Below are 10,022 nucleotides of genomic sequence, written 5' to 3' on the forward strand. Positions count from 1 at the left end.
TAATTTCCCCTCCTTCAGGTTCACACGTACAGATAAGGAGTGTCAGAAAGAGGGAAATACAACAATAATCCTGTAATATCCAATACTAATCCCAAATCCTGGGCTGCACCATAAGCAGTGTGGCCAGCAGGTTGAAGGAGGTGATTCTCCCCCTCTACTCTGCTCTTGTGAGACTCCACCTGAACTGCTGAGCACAATTCCAGTGCCACCAACATAAGAAGGACACAGAATGTTGGAACAAGTCCAGAGGAGGGCTGCAAAGCTGATAAGAGGACTGGAGCACCTCCCTTACAAAGACAGGCTGAGGAAGCTGCGGCTCTTCAGCTTGGAGAAGAGAAGGTTGGGTGGAAACCTCATTGTAACCTTTCAGTATTTGACAGGGCCTACTGGGAAACCAGAGAGGGACTCTTCATCAGGAACTGTAGCAATAGGACACAGTGCTAACTAATTGAAATTACAAATTGAAAGAGGTTAGATATTAGGAAGAAATTATTTACAGTGACAGTGGTTAGGCACTGGAACAGGTTGCCCAGGGAGGTTGTGGGTACCCCAACCCTGACAGTGTTCAAATCCAGGTTGGATAAGGACTTGAGCAACTTGGTCTAGAGGGTAGGGGCTAAATGATCCTTAAGGTCCATTCCAACCCCTTAACATTCTGTGATAACAGGACACAGCTCCAAGAATTGGCGGGGCTGTGGGATGAAGGAAGTAGCAGTGTCTAGCCTTGTGTTTTTCTAAAAAAAATTCATGCATCTACAGCACAAGTGACAGAGGTTCAACTAACATATTAAAATAATCAAAACTTTTCTACTTAAATATTTAATATACAATTCCACTTGTAGTTTACCCTATTCTAAATAATTGTTTTAAACATTCATCTGAGACATCTCAATGCAGCAACATTACTTTTCTCCTCCCCCATGGAACAGCTCCTCACATCTCCAAAGTCCAGAGCTCCAACAGAGCACTACCAAACTGTGTGTAAAATAATCACCTTCAGATAGTTTGATGGCAAGTTGATTTCTGCTATGAGAGACTAATCTTTGAAGAAGGCTGTTGGGGTTTCTTTTGAATAGTGATTCACCTTAATCACATAAATTTCTGTTGATTAAGTGCACACGTGCATCATCTCCAGTGTGCATGTACAAAGAGATCTTCCAGTACTCAAAGACTCAGCAGTTAGAAATCTTGAGAAGATCCAACAATCACAAATTTTAAGAGACAAAACCTATCTGACACCTCATACAAAGATATCAGAGACCACTACGAACCTCATTAAATTCTACTCCATCTGCAACATGTTCTCTCAACACAGAACTGCAGATACGTACTTCCAAAAATACACTGAAACAAATTCCCTACCTAAAGGTGGGGTTCAAAGAAGAAATGTGGCAGATGCCAAGCTATTTCTTTAAATCTACTACTGCAAGGCACCCTTATGCAATAATGAGAAGGATTATAAGAAAACCTGAAGCAAAGGGACAAAATTAGTTATCATGTAACAAGGCAAAAAAAACTTCTTGTTTGGCAAATGACCTGCAAATCAATATTTCTTGACTACTTCAAAATACCATAAAATGAAAATCATTAATTGCTTGCAGTCACATAATTTCAAGAAGGAAATATTAGAAACTTAGTATACAAATTCAGTCCAAGTTTCACTTTGTATCACAATTACACGTTTACAAGGTTTGGATCCAACATCCCATTGTAAACTTACTTTTGTATTACATTCTGTAAGCTGAGCATCATACCCAATTCACTTTTCATCTTTTCTCTGTTGACACGGCACTCAGCCAAATAGCGGAGAGCCTAAAAGAAAGAGGACCACAGCAGATTAGCAACACATCCAGTACATTACCAGTCATTTCTGTCAGTGCACATCTGCAAAACAGCCACAGAGGCAGTTCTAGTAGGAAGAGAAAGAATTATCACCTACTACGAACATCAAAAAATTATATTATTTTTATAAATACACAGAAAGCACAGAATATCTAATCTATGAGAAAAGGTTGAGAGACTGGGTTTGCTTATACCAGCTGAGAGCCTAAGGAACAATTTACCAGCTGTCTACAGCTATGCAAGAAGCTTTTACAAAGATGGTCGAGCCCAACTTTCCTCTACAGCAGCAGACAAGGGGGAACAGCCACAAACTGTAGCTTGGGAAGTTCAAATCAGGTATTATAAAAAGCTTTTTTCCTCTGAAGGTAGTACAACACTGGAACAGACAACCTAGTGGAACTGCAGAATGAACGAGACAAAGCTACAACTGACCTGCTTGAGTGCTGGTGACAGTCCCAATTCAAACAGGAAACTGAAGTGAATGACTTCCAGAAGTCCCTTCCAATAAACATTTATGTGACCTGAGATCTAAAGTAGTTTTTATACATGATGCTTCCAGTATAATTTCCATCAATTCTGTGGACTCCCCCAGTACTAGAAATAGAAACCTCACCACTACCAAATTCCTACTGTCCACAAACAAGAGGTCTAACACAAGTGTAAGCTTTTGAAGACTAACTGCAATTTCATCATTCCATACAGGAATAAGACTAGCAGCAACAAGCTTCTTAGCTTACTGTGACCTAAACTGGGAAATTGCACTTATTTGTTGCTCAAGGTTTTGTTTACTTGACTTTCAAGGTAGATTCTTTGCACAACTTTACACTGTTGACCCCAGCTGGTAACTGCATATTCATATGACCTCCTAATATAACACTCTTCCAATTAAAATGTCGGTCCTTCTTTGCATGAGACATCTATTGTTTGTGCTGAGAAAGTTTTCTTAGAAGGAGCCTCCAAAGGTGTTTTACTGATGTAGGTACAAGAACTGCACTTGAAAAATCCTGCAATACACAAATACAATGACTCGTAAAACGGAGTTTGTGACACAAGGTTTAGAAGCACACCAACTCTTTATATATAGCCATGTAGCAGCTACACTGCACAGTAACTGCTTTAAAAATAACATGCTCCTTAATCCCTTCAGGAATAGAGGACTAATCATGGGGGTTTGTTTTTTCCAAGTCATCTCCAGCACATATCAGGTAAAATTCACAAGACCATTTTATTGCCTTTCAAGAAACTCTGGCTGCTGTCTGGCATGGTAAGAACCTGAGATGTGATTTTTGTTATTTCCTGATGCGGACCAGTATCAATAGTAGCAGCTTATAAATGTTGTATATCCATTTATTATCTTACTTTTCAACTATGGGTAAATACCTAAATGATACCTCTCAACTAACTTGCATGCTATGAAATGTATCCTTGCTGGTGCAACAAGTTTCTCATTTTTATTCTGGCAGTTTAGTAAGCGTGCAACTCAGCTGGACAGGAAAAACATTTATCATCAACAGCTAATTTTTTGAGTCACAGCTCAAATAAAGCCAAAGTCATGAGACCAACTTTTCAACAGTAGGAAGCTCCCATCCCTCCTGCCTCCCACAGGAGATACAAAGGTATCTCTTCAAAGAACATTTACACTTATTAAACACAGTACACTGAAAGCATAGAAAAACTTTGGCTCAGCTTCTGTTCAGCTAAACACTTACCTGTGTTAGCTTTAAGGCTCACATAAGTGAGTTCATCAAGTAAGTTCAACATATGGAATAGGACTGCCTGCATACTTTAACATAAAATACACTGCTGCCAGTCTTGATAAAAAGACATCTTTGATGGTTTTTATGTGAAATTTTATAGTTCCTTAACTTCAAGGTCCTGTTTCATAAAATTTTAGTCCAAATTTAAGAGGGGAAGAAATAATAATAATAATATTGCCTGTGTTACTTCTGATTTTTTTTTTTATAAATCATTCAAAACTTCTAATATTTGAAGTATCTCATAAAGAATTTCTGAAATCAAGACTAGAGAAAACCAGAAACAGAAATATATAGAACATATATATCAATTCTTCATCAGATACAAAGAAAAACACCCTCCCTGAAAAGTTCTACAACACATCAAAAAAGTTAAATATGGAACTATTATGATTCATACAGATTATTACAATTTCAAGTACAGGAATTTCTGAGCAGTACAAGAAGAAATTTAAAGTCAGTGCTGCACATCCCTTTATTAGGTACATATTTAATGGAAGATCATTACTTTTAACTACTCCCATTCAAAAGGAAGCACTTTTTAACCAACAGGATGACTACAAAAACAAAAAGACTTTTCAGAATGGAAAAATATAAAACATGAAGTCTAAAAAGTTGTCAGCAAAGATAGTTACACCTTCAGAACCTAAGCAGTTCAAGAACTCATTAACACAAGGAGTCTGAGTACCAGACCAGAACATGTATTCACAGTAAATTGATCCATTTCTCATTGCAGCCACATCCTGGTCTCTAAATCCTGATTCTTAAACCACTCTAACTGTAGGTTACCACTACATGCAACAACCCATCTGCCTCCCATCCTCACCCAAGATTTCCTTTCAACATAACTTGAGTAGTACCAGTGGCTGTGGAATACACTGCAAAGTGGATTACTCTTGACAAAACCAGTCCTTTCATGTAGAACTAGTTTTTGTAACATGATCAAGAGACTGATTTGTGAATCTCATGCAGGCAGTGAGAATACAGAGCCTAGCATAACAAAGGAAGGAAAAAGATAGTGGGACATCCAAACAAGAACTTCTTTTAAGATCACAGCCTAAGGAAACTACACTGGGAAGAAAACCAATGCAACACATTTCCAAGAACAGTAAACTCAAATCTATGTTCTCCTACTGAAGAAAATTACAGTCTGCCAAATGCTATGGCAAGACTAACCTAAAATGGTTTCCTGGCTTATGGGACCTCCCTCCTCTAACACAAAAGAAATCAGAGTCACTAAAATAATTTCAACAAATCCACTAATATCCACTACGAAAGCAACACAAAAACCAAAGAATTATGGTACAGATAGGCATCAGTGATAATAATGTACACTTGCCATGTACACATGTAAAAGCCAGCTTTGTTCTTTCACATTCTTTACAATTAAATGACATAACTGAAAAGAAAGGAGCACCACATAAACTTCAGTAACTTAAAATCTTAGAAGTCTAATTCAGCTCTTGAAATGTCTAAATTTTGACTTTCATTTCCCCCATTTCTAAGCAAGAAATAATTTTTTTAAGCTAATATTACACTTTGGGATAAGAAACCAAGGACTTCAGCGTTTATGGTTTAGAATGAGAAGAAACAGGCAAAAACTGGAACAAGTTGTATTAGATACTGATAGATATTGTTTTGGTTGGTCCTTTCAGGTTTGAGAGGGTTTTGTTTATTTTTAATACCATGAGGTGGTTCAAATGCTGGAACAGTGTGCCAGAGAGGTTATGGAATCTTCATCCTTCAAGGTGTTGAAGATCAAGCGAACACAACCATGAGCTGTGATCTGATTGCACCTAATTTGGGCATGGGATAGGACTACATTGCCTCGGGAGCTTGTTTCTAACCTAAGTTATCCTATGACTGGATTTTGATTTTTATAAAGTGAAAATCAAGTCACTGTCCATATCTACCAAGCTCTATGACTTCATCTTAAAAAAGAGATTTAAGGGTCCTTACCTCACTCCACAAAAAGTGAAATAGCTGTACTAGGGAAAAAATGCAAAGTAAATTAATATCTTCTAAAAAAATCCCCTGGAACAATGTGTCATTTTTAAAATACATGTAATGAATATCAACATAATATAAAACCAGGCACTATTTTTCACATTTTTACTTGTTTAAACAGTTTCATTTGTAAACTGCTTGTTTAAACAACTTGTTTAATGAAGTTTAAAAATGCCCTACCAACATAGAAAATTATCTCCAGAATACTTACTAGTAAAGCTGAATGAACAACCTGAGGGTTGGGATGGTCCAAAAACAGAATAAGACCTGGCAGGCATCCTTGATCCTGAACAATGGCCCGTCTGTTCAATGGATCAGCTGCTAGATCTCGGAGTTGGTTAACCACAGATAGTGCATCAGGCTCCTCACTCATAGCAGAATTCATCTTTTCTGCACCATTCATACAAAATACCTGCTGAAAAAAAATTATTACTACTATCACAACATTTATCATCAATTAAAACAGAGACAAAAAAAAAAAGCACAAAGGCAATTATTTGTTCAAAACAAAAAGGTATAAAAAACTCAAGGACTAGAATTCATCATGGTAGGTGGATGGAATTGGTAAGGATGTGGGTCCTGAAATTTATAAATTAGAAATCTAAACTTCCTATGCAGAGAACAGATATATTTGGATAATAATGTTTTTATTTGTTTCCCATATGTCATTTCAGACCAGTCAATCTTTATGGCAGTCTTGTGTGTTGTTTTTTTTCTCCTTACTCTAGTGACAAATGTTTTCAATAAATCCAGTCTTCTCACAAGGCACCCTAGACCTCTATAAACATCCTTCTGTGTAAAGGTGCAAAAACCAAAGTCTTTTCAGAGTAGCTTTGGCAATCAAAAATTTTATAGAAAAATGAACCACAAAAGTCAACAAAATACTAACAGTGCATCAAGAACAGTGAACATTAAGCTTTATTCTTCATCTATATATCAAATAACTAGTGTAATGCCATACATTCAAAGGTAGAAAGGGCTTTAGAGGCTGTGTTAGAGTTGTTTTTTTCTCCTTTTCACAAGTATCCCTCGATAAAAGAGAGCAAGCAGATCACGCCTTGCTCCAGTCGAAGTCCAAGCCACCAGATCAATTTCAAAGGAGACACATGTTAGTGTGAGAGTATCAGATTGCAGAGCTGTTTAATAATAACTACTTAACAGGCAACAAAAGCATAGGTTTGTTCAGAGAAAATGCTAAAATCTTGACATAAAAACCCAGTTTCTTCATGCCTCAGAAACCACTAAATGCTAACTGTAGTCCTGATTGTTGCCAGTACCAACTCAGCCATGTAACTTAAGGCACAAAAGTGGGAGTGAATACATATTGTTAATTTGTTAAATCACTTATTTCCCCACAAATAAAGAACAAATACAATTTTTAAGCGATCACATTCTTTTAACATCATTTGCCAACATTAAATAGCTTTTCTTCACTGAAGGTTGGCTTCTGAGGAACATAAATTTATCAAACTCATCAAAAACAATGAACCATAAACATGTATTTATATTATAATAATTTCTGAAATTTTCACAGAGAAAAAAATACTGTTAACCTCTAAGTCAATGCTTCTTACTTCAGGAGAGTGCTAGAGTGAAAAGTACAGGCCAATGATTAGTTTCCAGACTATTTCTCTGAACTATCAGAAATCAAAAAGATATCAACTGGGAGATACAGTAGCTCAACCAATACAAGTTTGTGTTTCCAAAGGAAAAAACTCTAATATAAAAGAAACAAAACAAAACCTCAGTGAACAAAACCACCAAACAAACAAAGCCAAACCAACTCTGTTGAGTATTATTAACTATTTTCCATAGTACAGGAAGGAACTTACTATTCAAGACTTAAAAATCAAGTCAGGAGTGGAGCTGATGCTAATCAAAGTCTCTGACTTCCACATCTGTGTCCCAAGCACCAGATTCTTCCTATAACCCTTTCCATCCTGATCACCTTTTCCCTTTTTACTTCTAATCCTGTGAAAAAAACCCACCCACGAGGTTTTATCCCCTCCTATTCCATTAGGCTACACTCATCTGAAGGGAGCTGCAAGAAAGATGGAGAGGGACAAAGGCATATAGTGATAGGACAAGGGCTAATGTCTTTAACCTGAAAAGGGGCAGGTTTGGATTAGATATTGGAGGAAATTGCTGTCAGGGTGGTGATGCATTGGAACAAGTTGCCCAGAGAAGTTGTGGATGCCTAATCCCTAGAAGTGTTCAAGGCCAACTTGGATGGAGCTCTGAGCAACCTGGTCTAGTGGAAGGTGTCTCTGCTCAGGGCAGGGGACTTAGAACTAGATGCTCTTCAAGGTCCCTTCCAACCCAAACCATTGCAAGATTCTCTTATCCTCAGACCCTTCTCCATCTCTCCTAAGCCTTAACTCTGAAACCCTCACCCTCCTCCATGACCTGCAACAATCAATTCCACCAAAACTCGCGCCTCCGCCCACTTCCCGGAGTTTTTTAATTAAAAAAAAAATAGGTGGTCTTAAAAGTTGTAATAAGATAGCTATAATTCAGGAGTCCGGCAGAGCAGCGAGCCAGATGTCTGCTCCTGTCCCCTCTTGGTAGCTTTGAGATCAAAGCCTGACCCAGGCACCACAGCTCTGCCTCGCTGCCGCTCTCCCCCTCCGCTTTGTGCTCTCGCCGGGGCGGCCCTGGAGAGGAACCTCCACAGCTCCGCTGCCAGCCCTCCCTAGGCGGCCGAGGCCTCAGCCCGGCTGGGACCGGGCCCCGGGACTCAGCTCCCCAGGCCCCGCAGTCGGGGGAGACTCAGCCCCGCACCCATCGGGCAACAGGAGCTCCGGGATGTATTTGGAAGGCAGGGGAGCTCGGCCGCACACGCCGCCCCCTCACGGTCCTTCCCGGCGCGGCCTGTTCCCCTCCCCGGCAGGGCCGTACCGTCGCAGAAGCCGTCCCTGGGCGGACTCGCAGCTCAGCTCCGCGCCCCCATGTCCCGCGGGGCGGGGCGGCGCGGCCTGCGGAGAGCGGCGGGAGGAGCACGGGAAGAGGCTCGGGAGGAACCGCGGGATGAGCACCGGAACGAGAGCGCCTGCACCACCCACCGGAGCCCGCTCTGACCCGGCACCGCGCAACACCGCGCGGCGCGATTGGCGCGTACCGAGAGCGGCCCTCCGCGAATCGTGGAGCTCTTTGTTCCTGGGAGGGGCGCGGTGCAGGCCGGGAGGTGTAGTCCGAGGGCTGTAGTCTAGGAACACGCCCCTCGCGCAGCTCCATTTGTTTTGGAATTTTTTTTTCTCCAAAGACGGTTACCACCAAAACTTGAATTTATTGCTCAAATAAAGTGTAGCGTGTTCTGTAAAACAATGTAGTGTGAATAACACCTGATGCTGTATGGACAGGGAGTGCCCATCTCCGGGGTTGAAACCCAAAGTGGGTATTCCCCACCCCACGAGATACCGAAATTAGATTTGGTTTAATATCGAATCAAGGCACCGTTAAGGCCGAAAAAAACTCTAACAGCACCAGGCTCAGCATCTTGATCCTTGATCCCCATAAAGGCAAAGGTTTTCTGTTTCCTCGTTCCTCCACGTAACCTTCGCACCTTATTTTAAAATGCTGGAGTAAAGTTTTCAGTAGTTTCTAATGCTCAAATCAATTCAGCACGAAGAAACTCTCCCTGAGTTCCCCTTTTTCACGCAGCCCCCTCTGCCCGACAGCGATCCCGACTTCCCGCTCGGTTCCCACAGCGCTCCCGACCCTCCTTTCCACAAGGTTTTAATGGGACACAGCCGACGCCAGCCCAGGAGGCACCGGCGGTGCCGCAGCCGACAGCCGCCCCTCAGGGAGCCGCTGGCAGCCACCGCCGCGGCTGCGGAGGAGCCCGGCCGCAGCCCCGCAGCCTGCACAGGAGCGCGGCCGCAGGCGGACACGGCAGCGCCGGCCCGGCGGTGAGAAGGGAGGGCCGCTGCCGTTCCCCACCGCCTCACAAAGACGGAATCAGCGAGGCTGGAAAAGACCTCTGAGGCTACGGAGCCCAACCTGTGGCCGAGCAGCACCCTGCCATCCAGACCAGGGCACTGAGTGCCGCATCCAGCCTTTTAAACACCTCCGGGGACGGTGACTCCACCACCTCCCAGGGCAGCCCATTGCAAAGTTTAATCACCCGCTTTGTGCACAAATTCCTCCTGATGTCCCAGGAGGAGGTACAGCATGAACCTGCCCCGGCACAGCCTGAAGCTGTGTCCTTCATCCCGTTCGCTCGCTGCCAGGGGGACGACACCGACCGCCAGAGGCCAGGGCAGCGGCACTGGGACCGCCCACCGGGACCGCCCACCCCGGCTGCGCTCCCGGCGTCCCGCCCCTACTGGCGGGTCCCGCTCACGTGACCGCCGGGGGGCGGCTCCCCCGCCCGCTGCCGGCTCGGCGCCTGCCGGGTAGCGCCTCACCCCCGCAGCGCGC

General features: G+C 42.6%; 1 protein-coding gene across 2 annotated transcripts in view; it reads right to left on the reverse strand.

Moving 5' to 3' along the window:
- Nucleotides 1-8,683, reverse strand: part of ARMC1 (armadillo repeat containing 1) — a 33,799-nt gene extending 25,116 nt beyond the window's left edge. Inside the window, exons 1-3 of one of the 2 annotated variants that reach the window (XM_053984236.1) lie at nt 8,502-8,683; nt 5,815-6,015; nt 1,721-1,812 (exon numbers count right to left, since the gene is read on the reverse strand). In XM_053984236.1, coding sequence (XP_053840211.1) covers nt 1,721-1,812; nt 5,815-6,006 — 284 coding nt within the window. In that variant the 5' untranslated portion in view covers nt 6,007-6,015; nt 8,502-8,683. Of the gene's footprint in view, nt 1-1,720; nt 1,813-5,814; nt 6,019-8,501 lie in introns of both variants that reach the window. The other variant, XM_053984247.1, reaches the window with a different exon arrangement.
- Between the last annotated feature and the right edge of the window lie 1,339 nt (nt 8,684-10,022).

The sequence above is a fragment of the Vidua macroura genome, chromosome 1 (assembly GCF_024509145.1).
Source record: "Vidua macroura isolate BioBank_ID:100142 chromosome 1, ASM2450914v1, whole genome shotgun sequence".
Lineage (NCBI taxonomy): Eukaryota > Metazoa > Chordata > Aves > Passeriformes > Viduidae > Vidua > Vidua macroura.